The following is an 18,940-nucleotide window of genomic DNA, read 5'->3' on the forward strand; positions in this document are numbered from 1 at the left end:
CCGTGTTCCCGGGGCTGCTGCCGGAGCCGTACCCGGGCTGCTCGGTGGGGCCGGGGCGAGAGAGGGGGGGAGCTGCGGGCGGGGCCGGAGCTGTCGGCGCTGCGCGGGGGCCGGGGCGGCCGCCGGCGCCCTCCCCCGCCGCTCGCTCCGCGCCGCTCCGCGCTGCCCGCGCTCTCCGCTCCGGTCCGCCCTCCGCCGCGCCCCCGCGCCGCTCCGCTCCGCCGGCAGCGCCCGCCCCCGCCCGGCCCGGCCCCGCTCGGCGCGGAGCGGCTCGGATCGCATCGGCTCGGCTCGCTTAGGCTCCGCTCGGCTCGCCCAGCTCGCCCCGGCGCCGAGGCTCCGCCGCGCCCGCCGCAGGATGCCGGGGCCCCGCGGGCTCTGCCTGCTCGCCCTGCTGCTGCTGGGCACCCCCGCGGCCCCGCGCCCAGGTAAGCGGGGCGGAGCGGGCCGGGGCTGCGGGGCTCCCCGGGGCCCGCCGCCTGCCAGCTCCGGGGACGGGGCACGGCCCGGCGCGGGGGGACGCAGCCGGGACCGGGGAGGGGGCGGTGGGAGCGGGAAGGGCTGCTGGAACCGGCCGTGCCGCCCCCGATCGGGGACCCCCGGCTTGTGCTGCACCCCGGGCCGGGATGAAACTTCTGGCATTGCGGGGAAGCGCAAAGGCACCGGGAGCGGCAGCGGAGCGGCGGCGGGAGCGGGGCCCGGCGGAACGCGGCGCTCAGCACCGCGGGGCGGACAGCTCCCGCCGCCCGGGAGCGCCCCGGGAGCCGCGTCCTCACCGGGAACCGAGCGCGAACGGGGCCGCGGCCTCCCGGGAGCCGTGCCGGACCCTCCTCCTTTTCCCCGCAGGGAAAGCATCCCCATGTGTCCCCAGCCCTCCGTGTGTCCCCAGCCCTCCGTGTGTCCCCACCCCCGGTGTCCCTCTAGCTTCCACTTCCATGTCCCCACTGGTGTTCCCGACCCACCGTCTCGGCCAGGGGGTGTCCGTGGGGGGTGAGTGTTTACCCAGGGGCTGCCTGTTCGCTCCACGTGTCCCCCGTTCCCACGCAGACCCGCTCCCTCTCCCACTGCCGCGATGCCAGACCTAAGAATAGGCTCCAGGATGCGCTCGCGGGTGACTTGGCAAAGTCATTGCAAACTCGCGTGGGGCTTGGAGACGACTGAAGAGGTGCCAGTGCCCAGTCCCTCGGCATTGCTGGGATGCCAGGATGAGGCAGCAGGGCTCTAGGTGGGGTTCACAGTGTGGATTGTTGGGTGGGGGAACGGGAGAGGCCGGCGTGTGCTGGCGCTGCAGTGTGCTGGGGCCTGAGGCTGCCCTCGGGGGCTGGCAGGGGGTTACAGCAAACACCACCAGCTCCTGGTGTCAGGAGTGCTGTGCGGTGCTGCCTGCCCACTCCAGTCCCCGCTCTCATGGTCACATTGCGTTAAATGACTTTGACTTTTCAGTCTGAAACCCGGCTCTCCAGAGAGGGATTGTATTACAGAATCCATCCTTTCTGGGCAGCAAAACAGCAATGGATGTAGAGGGTGGCATTTCTCTCTCACCTGCATGGGTTTGTGTTCTGTCTATGAGCACGTACGTGTGGAGGAATCAGATGCCAAGTCCCTGCCAGCTCTGGCATCCTGTTCCAGCACGGGGACACACAGAGAGGCACGTTCCTCTTGTGTGTTACACAAACACCCTGCTCCGGGCTGCCGGTGCTCTGTGTGAGAGCAGCAGTGATCCCAGGCTCCCGGGGGGCCTGGGGGAGCTGGGAAGAAAAGTCAGCAAGCACAGGCCCAGTGAGGGCTCTCAGCTCCCTCAGTGCCTCGTGTGCTGAGGCAGGAGGGCTGCCCCAGTCCCACTGGGAGCAGCAGCAGGCAGTCCAGCTCCCGGGAACAGGATTTGGCACAATCTGCCATAAATCTCATGGTGGAAGAACACAGTGTGCTGAATTCCTCTTTCCTTGGCAGAGAGAGGGAGCTGATAAATTGTTGACCCTTTACAAGGTTTGGTGAATTATTGCAGTAAAATCCCAACTCCTGCCTACGCAGCCTGGAGCCGGTGGCGACGTGGCAGCTCTGCCCGTGCCTGGGGGGAGTCTTGTCCATCTGTGTGGAGGGCGACACAGCCAAGGGCCCAGAGCAGCAAATCCTGCTGTTCTCCAGCTGGGGGGGAGCAGGATTAGACCCCGCAGAGACAGATTTCTCTGCTCCATCTGCTGTTCTTTCTGTTCATGCGTCCAAGAAAAAAAAAAAAACCCAACCATTTTCACATGACTTGCACCCATCGGGTGCTTGGCTGGTGGCTTTGGGTGCTGTGCACTGGTGAAGCCATTTAGATCACCAGAGAGGAGGTGTGAAATCCTCTCCTCTGCTCTCGGCATCCGCTCACACCCACCCACCGGCGCAGAGCAGAGCAGAGCAGAGCCGGCAGCAGAGGCACGTCCCTGCACAGGGACTTGTGCCAGGAGGCTCAGGGCAGCCTGTGCTGGAGCAGCAGCATCCCAGGGATGTGGGCACCAACAGGGGCATTTATTTATACCCTGGAATGATGTAGTGGGCAAACAGAGGGGGTGTGAGCAGCTGAGTGCAGAGAGGGCAGTGCTGCCTGTGCTGAATGTGCAGGCTCAGCCCCGACATTGGGGATGGCAGGGGCACAGCTGAACCCCTGGGAGATCCAGGGTTTCTAAATATATTTGGGCTGTCCAATATAGGCTGTGATGAGACCAGCAAACCCTGCCTGATGCTTCAGTGCTGGGAGCAGAAATGCAGCTGGGGGTGCTGAACTTCGGGCTCCTCTGCACCCCAAAGTCCGCACCCTCCCTTCTCTTGTTTGAGGCATTGGGGCACTCCTGGGGTGGCTGTCACAGCTCAATAGCAAGGACAGAGATTCCCCTGTCTCTGTGGCGAGCACAGCACCACGGGAGGCTGTTTCCAGAGGATCAGGTGTGTCCAGCAGGAAGGAAAACCGAGCATGAACTCGGCGAGGGCTGCAACAAGTGCGTGGTGAGCTCTCGCGGCAGCACCCCGAGCAACGAGATAACAGCACACAGCCAGGCTGCCAGCACAGATAACGAGAAAGGGGCTTGTCTGATGGAGAGCTATCAAAGGCCACGGCAAATGGCTCCTCTTCCTTCTCTCCTCCTTGGAAGAAAGGATGAGGAGAGCCTGGATCAGGAGTAAATGAAATTAGTCTCTCTCAGCCCTCTGCTCCTCCGGTATTTTTTGCCATTATGAATATACAAAGATGCCATTTCAGGCGCAGTTCTGTGGATGTCACAGTGTCACAGACATTTCCTTCTGTACATTTTTAACTTCTCCTTCGCTGAGGAATCTGGTGGCAGGATCTAGGGCTGAGGAGCCAGGCTGCGCCAAGTCAGCTGAGTGCGCTCCCTTGGCATCCAGAACGGCAGCAGAGATCTTGGAATAGCAAACCATGGAAAAAGGGAAGTGTGTGATCCATCCCTTGGAAGTCAGGTGGTGCTGGGATTGGAAGTTAATGGATAATAAGTGATGGATGAGGCAGAGGAGTGCCAGGGCATTGCTGGGCAGGTAATGTGGGCATCAAAATGGGCTGGTGTGAGCATGGCCCATCCTGCCAGCGGGCAGAGATGTTCCCTGGGTATTCCAGGTCAGTGCCAAGTGCTGGAGTGCTTTGTTATCCCATTTCGTACAGACAGTTGTTTTTTTAATGAAATAGGCTTTGTCTGATTAAATAACACACAGCTTTTGATGTAGACTACAAGCAGCCTCAGAAATCTGTGTATTTTCCATCCTCTGTCACTGCGATGAGCGCAGCTGCTTCCAGTGGGCTTTGGGAACAAAAAAAAACCCCCAAAACCAGAGTAACCTTCTGTGAGCAATCCGAAAGTTATTTACTTGATGCGATTTTATTTTTCAAATATTTGAAAGTGGTTACTGAGCAGTGAAATAGGCTCCAAGGAAATCCTGTTACAAAACACAGCCTCTATTTTAATTAGCATGACGTGAGCGACACGGCTGGAACCGGGGCTGCCACCGAGTGCATCTTTCAGGAGCTCGGAGATGTCTGTAGGAAACACCGCATGAGCACCGGCTTTCCAATTTTCCAGTCCATCAGGATGGATTTACGCTCTTGTCAGGGGTATGAAATTGCTGGATGTGGTGGTGAGAGTTGTGTGCCTTTAAACCACTTGACTTGCCAGGCACAGGGTGCTCTGCAAGGTGGGGATGTGCCTGTCCCTGCTCCGGTCCCCCAGGGAGGGGCAGGGGGACACCGGCACCCCAACAGCACCCAGCTCTCTGCCCTTCTCCCGGCTTTAGCAGGATGAGCACTGGGATGAGCCCCACTGGAGCCTGGGGACCAAGGGCAGCACCTGCACAGGGGAATGTGGGCAGGGCAGAACGTGGGGCCAAAGCCAACGCTGCTAGCAGAAACCTCAGGGTGCAGCTGGTGCCAGCTCCTGGCAGTGGAGAAGGGGACCTGCCATCCCCCAGCTGGTGCACCCCAAACCAGGGGGCAAAGGGCAGAGTGAAGAAGGCTCGTGGGGTGAGAGAAGGTTTGGCACCGCTCTGGCTCAAGCTGCCGCCCTTCAGCTGCTGCTCGTGTTCCACGGCTTTCCGGAGCCCTTCCTAAAGGACCTGCTTCACGAGATGGCTTTTCCTGCTGCTGCACGAGTGAGTGGTGCTGGATTGATGGGATGCAGGGAGCAGATCTGCCTGGTGCAGGTGCCTCAGCTGCTCTCTCTGCAGCCCCGACGCAGTGGCAGGGAGCTCAGTCTGCAGGAAACCAGGAGGAAGGGAAGGAGAAGGGATCTGCAGCAGGAGCCTTTCCTGCCGAGGTGCTTGGGGAGGGAAGGTGTCCTTCATTCCAGGGGACAGGCTGCCAGCTCCTGGCTGTCTGTCTCCTTTCACAGCTTGTTAACCGACAAGTTGTTAAGGATGTTCTCGCTCTGTCCCACGGGGCCGGTCCCGCTCTATCCGCATCCTGCTCTACCCACATCCTGCTCTATCCACGGATAAAAATACCTGCACAATGGAAACAGCAGCCAGAGTGAGAATCTGTGAGAGGAGCAGCCCTGCAGACACCAAGGTCAGTGAAGGAGGAGGAGGAGGTGCTGCAGGTGCCCGTGGTGCAGCCCAGGGTGAGGCAGCTGTGCCCCTGCAGCCCATGAGGATCCACAGGGAAGCAGAGATCCACGTGCAGTCCATGGAGGAGCCCGTGCTGGAGCAGGATCCTGGCAGGATTTTGTATCCATGCAGAGAGGAGCCCACACTGGAGCATGTCTGCTGGCAGGACTCATGACCCTGTGGAAAGGATCCAGGCTGGAGCACCCCGTTCCTGAAGGACTGATCCTGTGGAAGGGATTCACTCTGGAGAAGTCCATGGAGGTCTGCAGCCTGTGGGAAGGACTCAGGGTGGGAAGTTCATGGAGGAATGTCTCCCGTGGGACTGATGGAGCAGCTTTGGTGGGCACCCAGCATCCATCCAGTGTCAACCCAGCACATCCACAGGGTCAGCTGCGCTGCTGGGAAGAAAAGGGACACAAGTGAAGCTCTTCTCCTCAGCTCTTCTGTGTCTCGGATTTCAGCCGTAAGGATTTCCAAAATCAGAGGAGAACCATGGAGCTGGGTGGCTGGGGGAGCCAACAGGAGGCTGGGACTGAAGGGGCAAAGCTGGGAGCAGGGGAGTCTCATCTTCCATACCTGGAGAGGGACGTGCCGTGGGTTTCCAGCAGAGCCTGTGGCGTTGGCTCAGGACCAAGTGCCAGTGTTGGTTATCTCTGACTTGGATCTACATCCGTGGTCCCTGAGGCTGGGGGATCCTTGAGCAGCCACGTTCAGTGCATGTGACCTGGGACAGCCCCAGGACCCCCCAAAAAGCAGAGGAGCTCAGGGAGGCTCTGCTGGGAGCTGTGAAAGCGGAGGCTGTGTCTGGAGGGCAGCATTCCTCTGGCACTGTAGAGAAGACACAATTCCTGCCCCGGTGCCTTTCTTGGATGCCATGGATGTGAGATAAGAGCCCTTTGAAGCGTGCTGCTGGGAGTTAGTGTCACCCTGTCACAGCTGCAGGAGCTGCACTGAGCTCTAAACCAGGGATCCAGCCGGGGGTCCTGCTCCTGGGGAGTGAGCTGGGGCGCCTGGATCCAGCCCCCCAGGATGGGGACCTGCAGTGCTCTGCCCCATGGTGGCTCAGGGCTGTCCCCCTCAGGGGAAACAGTGTTCCCAGGCTGCTGAGGAGATGATTTCCCCTCTGTTCCATCTTTTTGCTTGCTGAAGTTCCCAGCAGTGGTGCAGCTGCGGCTGGCCCGCTCCCAGGCCACAGCCCCGACAGAGACATCGCTCTTTTATTTCTTTTTCCTCCTGTTCCTTTCTCTGGGAAGAGGCCAGAGCAGCAGCTGACCAGCCCCTGAGCCTGGAGCTTTCCTGATGCACAGCGAGGAGGCTCTGCCTGGATCCCAGGTCTGCACTGAGCAGGGGCAAACACAGATTCATCCAGACCTTTCTCCCTTCTCCTGACCCGTGGACTGCAGTACCTGTTCAACCCCCAGAGAGCCCATGAGGCTGGGCAGGGGCCTGGCTCTGTGCCCGCCCCATGGGGGTGAGGACAAGGCATCGGCACCCCAGGACAGATGGCTGCAGCAGGAAGGTGCAAGGAGACTCCATGGAAGCGCAATCCGAGCTGCTGGCAGTGCAGAGGGATCGGATGAGCAGCCTGGCCACTCAGCCCGGCTCCCGAGGCATCATTCCAAGTGCAAAGCTTTAGTCTAGGAAGGAAATTTGGTGCCAAACGCAAAGGCATCCAAAAAACTCGAGCACGACAGAAGGGATAACTGTGGGATGGATCCCAGAGCGGCGTCATCTGCTCAGCAAGGAGGATTCTCACGTCTCAGCCCGTCTCTCTGTCTTGCACTCTGGGGTGGGACGTGCCAAAGTCAGGAGCTGAGGGGCTGGGAGCACCCCAGGGAGGGTGGCTCTGCAGGGGGACCCCGGGAAGGGACAACCAACGTGGTCCCCAGGGCCTCCAGGGGACACTCAGTGATGTGCTGCAGCCCAAGGGCGAGGGGAGCACTGCCAGGACCTGGCACTGCCATGTGGGGCTGGGGCACAGCAGGCAGGAGTGACCAGGCTCGGGAGCAGCACGGGGGAGTGAGGGAACCTTCTGGAAAGCGGTCATTTCGGGGCAATTTCAGAGCTAGTAGGAACAGCTGGAAATATTTAAAATTCAGGAGAGAATCTCCATCTGACATTTTTGGGTGGATTAATGGAGCATGGCAACATTTTGTGGATGAGATGCTTCGTCTCGGGTAGAGTGGTGGCTGGGGGACAATACTGAGGACATCACTGCTGATGTCCCCTCTGCCACCCTGCATCACTTCCATGATGATGGGGCTGCACAGGAACGGGGCTTGCGTCTCCTGATGTTGATTTAAATGCAATTCCACTAAAAAAAAAGGCTTTTTCTGGCAGTCTTGAACCTCCATTTGCAAAGATACCAAGTCTCTAAATTGACAGAGCACTCTGGCATGAGCCCTAAGAGCTCCCAGTGCTCCCAGTACACCAGCACATCTCTGCCCACCCCAGGAGTTCTTGGCAAAGTCCTCCTGGACACATCCAATGCCACCCTTGGAGAGCTCAGACTACTCCCAGCACTGTCAGGGTTAATCAGCTCTGGTGCAGGGGTCACATCCTGGAGCAATGCTGCCCAAAGCGGCCACCCACAGCAAAGCCACCCCAAAATCTGAGGCCCCAAGGCAAGGACAGGCTCCTTTCCAGAGCACACAGCCCCCACCAGACAATGTGTCTCCCTTCACTCCTTATCCATCCACATTATCCACACAGCAGTTTTTAAATTGCTGCTGGACACTATATTTACATAAATATGCGAGCCAATGAGGTCTAAAACCCTGGTGAGCCCTAAATGGTGAATTAGGTTTTTGGAAAGAGGATTTTATCAATTTACTGCGAGTGCAAATCTACAGAACAGAATTTACAAACCCATCAAAAAAGCGAGGTGGCAGTTTGGAATTAATCCTCTGCCCCAGGCACAGGATGTACCTCCACAAACATCTCCCAGCATAAATATATTTGAGAAATAGTGGAGGAAAACGTAACTCCTAATGCCTGAGCACGCTGGCGGCGGCGGCAGCGGGAGATGAATGGAGTTAATGTCATCGGGAAGGTGCTGCCGCCTCCTGCTTTATTTTTATCCAAGACTCAGCGCCCAGCCCGCGCTGAGATATTGCAGTTTGTCTTTGTGCCAGAATTTCCCCCGAAGAAAATCTCCCCGATAATCGCTCTTCCTCATCTATTCCTTTTTAGAAAAGAAAAATAATAATTTAATTCCGTTCCTGCGCACCCCTTCGTGCTTGGAGAAGGCTGCATGTCCTGGGGGGATGAGCGCCTGTGTCCCCCCGGGTTGGAGGTGGCTGGGGGCGGATTTGGGACAATGAGTGGCACCTCTGAGGGCATTTGGGAGCTGATGGGTGCAGCAGGATGATCAGGGATGTCCTCAGGGTGCTGCTGGTGCCAGGGGAAGCCGAGCTCTCTGGCACCTGTGCCACGGCGCTGCTCCTTCCTCAAGGACCGAACACAAACCCGTGTCCAAACACAGCGCGGCATCCTAAAGGATTCTTAGGATTCAGAGATTCCCAATCCCTGCTTCTCCCGGGCTCTCGGGTGCAGCGGGATCGGGATGTGTGCTCTCCTGTCCCCCGGGGGGTTCAGGGCTGCCACCGAGATGAAATCAGTGAGGCAATAACCAGTAAAAGCCAAACTTCTCCGGCTTTCTAATCACAACTAGAAAGGCTCCTTTTCAGCTTTTGTTTCCAGCTCACAGAGGAGCCGGTGGCTGCCAGCGGCGAGATGGTTGGCTTTGTTGTGGAGATGACTGTGAAGGACACAGGCTGTGTTCCCATTTAGGAATGCGTTGAGGCTTTCTTGGAATTCATTAGGAAAGGTAGGGAGGGAAGGGTGCGGCAAAACAAGAGTCCTTGTCTCTGCAGCCCGCTCCCCAGGGGAAGAGCTTTTCAGTTTTTCCGCTGCAAAATGTCTTTTACGACATCTAAATTCGGAAGTTCTTCATTTCTCCGGTGGGGCTCATCTGTGGCCGGCCGGGCAGGGGAAGGTGCCCGCCCTGCAGTTGTTCCCCAGCATCGCCGGGCTCTGGTCCCAGCAGGATCCCCAGGTCTCCTCCCTGGGACTCCGAACAGCTCTGCTAGAGCTCAGCACGGAATCACGGAAGGGTTTGGGTTGGAAGGCACCTTAAAGCCCATTTTTTTCCACCCCCTGCCACAGGCAGGGACACCTTCCACTATCCCAGGGTGCTCCAAGCCCCATCCAGCCTGGCCTTGGACACTTCCAGGGCTGGGGCAGTCTCAGATTCTCTGCATAATCTGTGCCAGAGCGTCATCACCATCACAGGGAAGAATTCCTTCCCCAAATCCCATCCATCCCTGCCCTCTGGTAGTGGGAAACCCTTCCCTCTTGTCCTGTCACTCCATCCCTTCTCCCAAGTCCCTCTCCAGCTCTTCTGGAGCCCCTCTAGGCACTGGCAGGGGCTCTGAGCTCTCCCTGGAGCCTTCTCTTCTCCAGGTGAGCACTCCCAGCTCCCCCAGCCTGGCTCCATGGCAGAGGGGCTCCAGCCCCACTGTGACAATGGTGACTCATTGTCCTCGTGGGCACTGTGTCACCCAAGGGCACAAACTGCACTGAGTCACACAGACATCATCTCCTTCAGTGGCTCAGGTACCCGCTCAAGCTTCTGTGGGGGAGGGCTGGATTTCTCCACATTTCCACTCCACATGCACCGAACTGGCCTCAGGAGCAAAGCCTTCCTTAAATTATTCAGTGTTACATCTCGGATCCAAACTAGAAGCCCCAGCGAGCAGCAGGGGCAGGAGCCTGCCCAGAGCCAGAGTCACCTCAAACAGGGGGTCAGCTCTGAAAATTCCTTCCTCAGTCCCCCAGCACCATCCCCAGCTGCAGCCCAGAACTTTCTCAGCCGGAAAATCCATGTTACAAGTTGATGCTGACCTCCTGCCGCTCCTCGTGCTCCCAGGAAATCAGCTGTGGTGTTTATCTGGACCAAACTGCCCCAGCCTGGTGCCTCCTGCCTCCAACCAGCTGCTGCTCCAGGCTCTGCTGCCCCTCGGGGTCCCTGCCAAGCACCCGGGGCAGGATGTGACCGTCCCTTCAGGGCCATGTCCGGGTGCTGCTGAGCCACGGGGTGGTGGCACATCCCAGGAACCCTTCAGCCTGATCTGCTCAGCATTATGTGTCACAAAGGCAGTGCTTGAACCCAGATTTATGTCTCAGATGTGCCTGTTTTAATCACACTACACCGCTATCAAAAGGACATTAAAAATTATGATTACCCTCTAGGAACACAAACAGTGGCAGCAGTGACAAACCCTCATCCCAGGCGGGTGACACACGGGTTTGTGTAATTGGCCCATTCATTACCTACTGGGGAAAAGAGCCAGGTCCTTCCTCACCCACATTTCCCCATCACCAGGGTGGGTCCAAAAATAACATCAGGAGGAAATCTGTGCGGCCAGCAGCCACAGGAGACCAAAGAGCTGCCCAAGAGGAAGTGCCATGCTCAGCAAAACACCTCCTCCCAAAACACCCCCCCAGGGCAGAGCTGGGGGTACAAACCACCCTCCAGGGGTGACATTTAAGGGCTTTCTCTTAACTCAACCCAGCTGTGATTCAGCCAGCCAGTCCCTTCCATGTGTAGGTTTCTGATTTTGATATTTAGGGAATTTTTTGGGGTAGAGGAAGGTGACATTGCCTCGTGCCTTACAAGGGAGATGCTTTGCATCCTTGGAGCTGTTCCCAAGGTAAAGATGGTGGCAGCAATGCCCCATGGGCACAGGGGACATGACACATCCCCCACCAGGGCAGGTGACACATCCCCCACCAGGGCAGGTGACACAGGTGGGACATTACCTACAGAGCAGGTCCCTGCCACTGGCCACCAAGTCCCCTTTGCTTGTTTATGATACCCTTTCAGCCTTCTATTCCTGAGTTTTAGGGGATGCAGGGATTTCGTGGGTGCTGCACTGGGCACAGAGAGGGCTCTGGTGTCCCACAGCCCGTCAGAATCATTAGCTGAGCACAGCAGCCCTCGGCAAAGCGTTGTCCTCCCTGTTCCCAGTGTTCTCCCACCCCCCCCCACCAAAGCCTGTTATTATCCTCTCTGATAGAATTCAGATCAATCAAACAGAATAATAGAGCAGAGGTCAAGGAAGGCTGTTCCTTCCCCGGGGAACAAGGGGCTGCTTTCATCAGAACTACCAGGGAGCCAGTTTAATTGTTCTAAATCTGAGGAATTATGAACGTGCCTGCTAATTGTGTGTCCTCCTGTGCTGGAGAGGGAGGAGAGCTTTGCATGAGAGCTCCCACCACGCATGGAGCAGCGGGGCTAAATCAGCTTTTAATCCTCCCCTAAAAAACCCCCTGGTTTGATGGTGCCACCCAGACTGGACTGGGAGGAAACTCTGCCCTGAGCCTGCCCAGCTGGTGCTGTGTGGGGGCACATGGATGAGGAAGGATGCAGGAGGATGAGGAGGGATGCAGAGGGATGAGGAGGGATGCAGGAGGATGAGGAGGGATGCAGAGGGATGAGGAGGGCTGCAGGAGGATAAGGAGGGATGCAGAGGGATGAGGAGGGATGCAGATGGATGTGGAGGGATGTAGATAGATGTGGAGGGATACACATTGATGTGGAGGGGTGCAGGAGGATGAGAAGAGATGCAGGGGGATGAGGAGGGATGCAGGAGGATGTGGAGGGATGCAGGAGGATGTGGAGGGATGCAGATGGATGAGGAGGGATGCAGGGCGATGTGAAGGGATGCAGGGGGATGGGGAGGGATGCAGGAGGGTGTGGAGGGATGCAGGAGGATGAGGAGGGATGCAGAAGGATGAGGAGGGATGCAGGAGGATGTGGAGGGATGCAGGGCAATGTGGAGGGATGCAGGAGGATGAGGAGGGATGCAGGAGGATGAGGAGGGATGCAGAGGGATAAGGAGGTGTCTGGAGCAGGGGACCCAGCAGGGCTGGGCACTGCACCCAGCCCCAGGACCGAAGCTGCTGCTCACCAAGGAGGAGGACCCTGCTTCTCTCCTGACATTCTGATGGCTAATGAAAATATATTTGCTATCTGTATTAATTAAAACAAAGTGCAGCAGCTCATCATGAGGCTCCATGGGAGAAGCTGTACATGGGTTATCATCATCCAGCACAGCATCGCGCAGCGATGGAATTAGTTCTGCCAGGCCATCTTTAAAACACAAATCACTGATGGCTGATACAGCTGACAATTAATTATATAAAAACCAGCGTTGCTGGGAATGATGTGAGAGCTGAGCAGCACCAGCAGCAGCCCAGGGGTGGGCCCAGGGGTGGGCTGGGTGGTCTCAGGGTCTGGGACGGAGTGGGGCAAGCTTGTGCCAGCCTCAAACTGCTGCTCTTCCCCCTAGAATGACTCTGGGTTTAGTGAGAAAAAAATTTTAAAAATTAAAAATTGAATTTCAGGCATATCTTGTCTGAAAAGAGGTTTGAAGGAGTGAGCCAGTGCAGGGTCACATTGAGGGCTGTGCATGGGGATGTGCTGGGGGTTGCAGTTCCCATACGGAGCTGCTGGCAGGATGTGCCAGTGGAGCTGCTCTGTTGCCACCCCCCAAACTGGCCTGACATAAAAAGGATCCAGCAATGAAACGTCGGATATTGCTTTTTTTTAGAATGAAAAACCAAGGAACGGAGAGGGTGACAACCTGCACCAGGGCCAGGCTGGACAGGGCTTGGAGCAAACTGGTCTGTGCAAGGTGTCCCTGCCTATGGCACGGGGAGGAACTGGAGGGATTTAAGGTCTGTCTGACCCAAAACTTTCCAGATTCTGTGGTTCTCTGACCACACCTGGCACCACTCCAGGCTGTGCAAGAGCACTTGGGAGCCCAGTGTGCCCCATCTCTCAGCCATCCCAGACAGTTCTCAGCTGTGCCAGGGCCCATGGGGTTGGCAACAGGAATGGGAACAGGACTGGGGATTGCTGGGCTGTGCCCCAATTCCTGCCAGCCTCCTCACAGCCCGTGCCCGTGATCGATGGAGCCCAATAACTGTAATAACCACAGCCATCAGTAACCCTCCCTGTCCCTGCCTTCCCGATTGCCAGCAGCAGGGCCCTTCCCCAGCTGTCAGGAATCATTAGGCACCAGAGCTGCATCGTTTCAGAGCAGGCAGAGGGGTCTTTTCAAGGGCACCGGGCAGCACCAGGCAGCACCAGACAGCACCGGGCAGCACCAGGCTGCACCAGGCAGCACTGGGCAGCACCAGGCTGTCCTGGTTCCTTCATGGTTCCTACATGGCCTCAGTGAGGGGAGAAAATGCAAAGAAAATCATTGCCTGGAAAAAAGATTCCCCCTTCAAACTGGGACACACTGATCCCACTGATCTGTCCAAGCAGACTGAGGTGGGACCTCCCTTGGTCTCCAGGATGGAGAAATGGGCCCTGCACACTGGCTGGGAGGTGCAGGGGACTGTGGCACAGCCTGGGGCATGGGGAATCCCCAGATTGTTCCATTCCCTCCTCCTGGGCAGCTCCAGCTCTGCTGCCTCTGCCCTGTGTGATCCCAACAGCTGCATGGTGGGAACGGCAGAAAACTCCGTGTGTGCCCTGTGCCAGGTGTCACCTGTGCCACCCTCATTGCCCTGAGGCACCTCTCCACCTTAGCAAGGCAGCCAGGACCTGATGGCCTTCAAATCCTGCCCTGAGATGCCCCAGGACAGCTTTTGGGGCACTCCAAAACAACAACAAAAAAATCTTTTGGGGTATCCCTGGACAAACCCACAGAGGAGAGCAGCCACGGGCAGCAGTGCTGAGGTCACGTCCTGCCCTGCTGCCACGGGGGACAAGTGACACCCCCCGAGGTGCTGCCAGTCCCTGCTCCTCCTTGGCAGTCTGGACTGGAGCCACGCTGTGATTCCTGTTACATCCTGTGAAAGAAATATAAAGAGCTGCCAAACAGATTTAGCAGAGGCAGCTCAGCTCTCCCCCAGCTGCTGCAGGGGAGCTCAGGCAGGAGCTGGAGCCTGTGGCTGCCCCAGCCAGGGAGGGCCAGGCTGCGATGCCGCTCTGCTCACCTGCACCTCCAACGTCACGTTGTCACCTCGTGTTCCCAGAGCTGGAGTGGAAATCGAATCAAACCGAGCTGTGAACGTGCTGCAGACAGGTGGGACAACAGAGGAGGTTGGGAACAGTCACATATCCCTCGGATGTGACTGCCTGGGAGTGAGCCCAGCGATGATTTATGGCCAGACACAGGAGCAGCCAGCGGTTGTAACCAGACTAAAGTTTGTCTCTCCAGATGTTTCAGGGCTGTGCATCCAGTGTTTCCCAGTGGCCCCAGGAGCAGGGAGTTTGGCTGAACCCACTCCTGCAGCCCTGCCAGGGCTCCTGCATCCCTCCTGGGCCCCCTCCATCACCCCAGAGGCAGTGCCAGGGCACAGCACTCCTGCCAAGCCCTTGGCTCATGCAGAACTGGCACTGAGAGGTGCTGGCATGGCAGGGGACACAGCTGAGCAGAGCCAGCCAGGCAGGACACCCAGGAGTCCCCAGGAGCCCTCAGGATCTCCCTTGGCATCACAGCAGGAGAGGAGCAGGAGCTGCTCTGGCAGGGCTGACCTGCTCACAAAGAGTTAATCCCAGCACTCTCTTCTCCAGATCTGCTCCGCTGCATCTTAACAGTGATGGGAGATTAATTATTTTAGCTGCAGAGAGCTGACTAGAACGGGGTTTTGTAGCTAAATATACTCTCTCTTTAGGAACCCATTTAATTTTATGCCCTGATGTAGACGGCTGGGCTGGATGATTGGCGAAGAAAGAAGGAGCTTCTCTTCCCCCTCTTCAATTTGTAGCCTGAAAAGCTGCCAAAACACTCGATTTCCTCTCCCCAGGTGGGCCGTGAGGAGTGAACATTCCAGCTGGGGAGCCCAGGAGAGGCACAGGAGGAATCTTCTTCCTCTCCTTCATCCCTCTGGTGGCCCCATCCCTGGAAGTGTCCAAGACCAGGTTGGATGGGGCTTGGAGCAACCTGGGATAGTGGAAGGTGTCCCTGCCCATGGCAGGGGTTGGGACTGGATGATCTTTAAAGTTCTTTCCTAATGAACTTCCAAAAAAATGAATTCTCCCTTGAATCCAGCCTGTTAATTCCTTTCAGCTGGGTCTGTGTGCCTGCCACAAGGCACAGAGGTGCCTTTCTTACACTTGATATCATAAAACCCTGTGATAAACTCAAATTATCAAAGTTCACTCTCTCTAGCAGCTTTGTTCCCCTGCTCCCCAGTCCCTGCTGGTTGGGAATATCAGGATAATTCCTGCCCCCATGAGCTGGGGACGCTTTGGGATCCAGCCAGCACGGGACAGGCTGGATCACTGCCACGCTGCAAATCTCCCCATTCCTCCATAACTGGATGAGCCTCTTCAATTCCTCTTCCTCCTGAGCTGCTGCTGCTGCTCCTCCCACATTCCTTCGGCAAGGATCTGGGCAATTCCCGGCCTGAGCTGGGCTGGGGGTGATGCTGCCATGAAGGGTGCCAGGGCTGGTGACACACAGACTGCGGAGCCAGGGCACCACGGGCAGGTGCCCCCCAAGCCACAGGTGCCCCCCAAGCCACAGGTGCCTGTGCAGAGCTGGCGTGGGCAGAGCAGAGTCAAAGTCTCATTGATTCATTGATTCCAGCTCCATGAAGCAGCAGTGGGGAGGAAAATCCATTTTCCTCCTAGCTCGGAGAAGTGTGTAATTTCCCGGCATCTGTCAGGGCTGCGTGGATCGTTAGAGCAGTTCCAGCTCCTCCCCAGCACCGGCAGAGGGGGGAGAGGTTGGAGAGTTTCGTTCCCGCATTCCTTGTGGTGTCCTCGCTCCCGAGCCCAGCGAGCCAGGCACAGGCAGCACGGGCTCTCCAGTCAGGCACAAACAGGATCGATTTGCCACTAAAGCAGGTTTCCAGGAGTGTTTTGCTGCTGGAATATTGCCTCCACCTGCAGCAGTCCTGCAGCAGTCCCCATGTGGAGCCCAAATCCTCTGCTCCCACCTCGCCCATGGTCGGTGTGGGGGGATTTCCCCATCTCATCCCAGGATTGGGGCCAAGTGTGGGTGTGAGTGCCTGGTGTCCCCTGGATCATGTCCCAGCCCTGTGTTTCCTGCCAGCACAGCAGGTCCCTGAGCCCCTTGGCTCAGGCAGCTGGAGCCAGTGAAACACCTCCCTCCCATCCCTGGAAGTGCCCAAGGCCAGGCTGGACAGGGCTTGGAGCGACTCAATTCAGTGGAAGGTGCCCCTGCCCATGGCACAGGCAGTGGATGAGGTGATGTTTAAAGTCCCTTCCAGCCCAAACCATTCCAGGATTCGGTGATTCCACAATTCTCTGCTCTCTGCCCTTCCCAGCAGAGCTGGGTTTGCCTGTGGATGCGGGAGCTGTGTGGGCAGTGGGGGCAGAGCCTGGTCCTTCCCGGCCACGGCTCCTCGGGCTGGGCACCACTGCCAGCATCCTCACCCAGTAATGAGGGGTTTCCACGGCAACCTTATTTGAGCATCTCGAGTGACACAGATGTAAATTTTAAAATGAAATATTCAGACCACAGTTCTACGAGCATAAATAAACCCCTGCACATGGGCAATTTAACAGCATTTTAAAGCAGATCCGAAACTCCCTAGGGCCAGCAGAGTCTCTGTGGCATTGGGAAATTCATGGGAATGGAAAGAGAAGTGTCCTGACCCCTTCTTGCCCCAGGAATCCCAGCACCCAGCTGCACCCCAGCCTGAGTCCAGAGCAGCACCAAATCAACAAGGTGTTGGTCACACCTGCCCTGCAGAGGACGTGGCACAAAGGGACAGCCCAGGAGGGACAACCAGGTGTCCCCTGGAATGGGAGGAAAACAGCCCCACACTTTCTTGGCCTCTGCTGCACTGTCTTCCTGAGCAAAAGCTGGGCATCTCTTTTCTTCTGGATGATCTCCCATTGGAACAGTCCAGGTTTTCCCACTGGAGTGTGGAGCCATTTCCAGGCTGTCACCCACACTGGGCAGGACCAAGGGACAGCGCTCCTTCATCCTCGTGCCAGAGAGGAGAAAGGTTTTCTGTTTTCTCCAACAGCAGTGGGAATGTTCTGCTGAAATCCATCCCCAGCCCTCCCGTCCCTGTCTCACCTTTGCCGGGAAAGCGGCTCTGAAACTCCCGGCGCCGCGGGCAGCCCCTGCTCCAGCTGCGCTTCCTGGAGCTCCCACGGGGATGACTCACCCAGATCGGATTGCTACGGGTTTATTTGCTTAGAGGGGGAGCTGACAGGATGCTCTTGAGGAAAAGTTCTTTTCTTTCCTGTTGGAAAAACTGAATCTGCTGGAACTGTGACTGCAGGAAAACTTGGGATTCGCATCTCCTGCTTGGAGGCAGGCGGCCTTCGAGGCTGCGCCCGCCTGCGGGGACATTTGGGAAATGAAAGGTTGTTTCAATTAAGGTTTTTCTGCTCTTCAAGATTCAAGGCCAAAAGCTTTTAATGTCTGAAACCAAACCGATCACAGCCAAGTGCTTTGATGGACACAACCTGCTTTTTCTCAGATGCCTCTTCCCACCCAAACACTCTGTTTTCCTCCCTGAGGATGAAATGCGTGTTGCAGTGTGGGAAGAGGTGGGAGAGCAGAAGGGTGACCCTTCCTACCCCCCTGGTGATGAAGGATTGAACCAGGACCTGGCCTCGACCCCCCTGCTTTATCCAAGATCTGGGTCAGCCCTGGATGAACACATCCCCAGCAGGAGAGTCCCCATTCCCCTACGGGAGCTCCTGCAACCCCTCCTGCATTGACCATGTGGGAATGGGGAACTCCAGGGGCCCAACCTGCGTGCAGAGGGTGCTGGGCAGTGCAGGATAAATCCCACGAGGGCTTGTAGATGATGCCAGCAGCAGCTCCAGGCAGGGTTAGCCCAGCCCAGCGCCCTTGAATGTGCCTGAGCCCGTCACACAGGCAGAGCTGAGCACCACCATTAACAGTGCCTGGCTCAGCTTTATTCATTTCTGCTACAATCAGATCCTAAACCCTTCCGGACAGTGATTCCTGAGCTGGAGCAATCCAGCTGCCCCCCCTGGAGCCAGTGCTCAGGGCGATACCATCGGCATTAGTAATGGGAGCCGTGATACGGCTACTCCTGCCTTGGCTCTTTCAGGAGCACAGCAGCAAAATGAAGCCTTTGTGATTATTCCAGCATCCTTTTATCAGGCATTTGCAGCTCTCTAATTCCTCTAAGCCCCTCTGGCTGAGGTATCTTGGTAATCAGGTTCTACGGATGCCACGGCACCTCTGGAGCAGCACTGAGTGTTTGCCACAGCTGTCCACGGGCCTGGGGACCCTCTCACATGGGGGTGAAGCTTTGGGGCTGGGGAGGATGATTTTGGTGCCTCAGGTGGGTGGGTGCTTAGTGCCCTGAAAACACCAAGTGCCTTATCTGGGTGAGAGGAAATGCTCTGGGAGCCGCTGCCCTGCCACCCCTCCTGTCCTGCTGCCTCTCCAAACCCTGGTGCCACCACCCCAGCCCTGGGATGGGGCTGTGCCCCTCTGGCAGCTCCCACACACAGCCCAGGCTCGGCACCAGCGCTTCCGCCTGGGCTAAGTATAAACCGCGGGGGCTGAGGCTGGTTGGAGACATCCTCCCCGGAGCCCAGCCCCCTGCGTGGTGTCTGCACACACCCGGTATCCAGGCACAGCCCAGAATAGTCCTGGAGACGAGCTGCCCTTCTGCCTTAAGGTCACTGGCTGCTCTGAACTGCCCCGGCCCTGCCTGGCCCATGCTGCAGCAGCAGCTGCTGTGCCCACGCTGCCCTGCCGAGCCCCCGGTGCCGCGCTCGGGAGCGGCGAGGGCTGCAGGGCCACCACGGAGGTTTGCATGGATTTGGAGAAGGGTTTCCAGTGCTGAACGGTCCAGGGAGAGC

At 57.5% G+C, this 18,940-nt stretch overlaps 1 protein-coding gene across 2 annotated transcripts in view; it reads left to right on the forward strand.

Annotated features, from left to right (window-relative positions):
- The first annotated feature begins 234 nt into the window (after positions 1-234).
- SEZ6L (seizure related 6 homolog like) overlaps positions 235-18,940 on the forward strand; it is a 38,724-nt gene continuing 20,018 nt past the window's right edge. For both annotated transcript variants that reach the window (XM_063416168.1, XM_063416169.1), the window contains exon 1: positions 235-428. In XM_063416168.1, the coding sequence (XP_063272238.1) occupies positions 359-428 (70 nt within the window). In that variant the 5' untranslated portion in view covers positions 235-358. The remainder of the gene's footprint in view (positions 429-18,940) is intronic.

Source organism: Prinia subflava, chromosome 19 (genome assembly GCF_021018805.1).
Source record: "Prinia subflava isolate CZ2003 ecotype Zambia chromosome 19, Cam_Psub_1.2, whole genome shotgun sequence".
Classification (NCBI taxonomy): domain Eukaryota; kingdom Metazoa; phylum Chordata; class Aves; order Passeriformes; family Cisticolidae; genus Prinia; species Prinia subflava.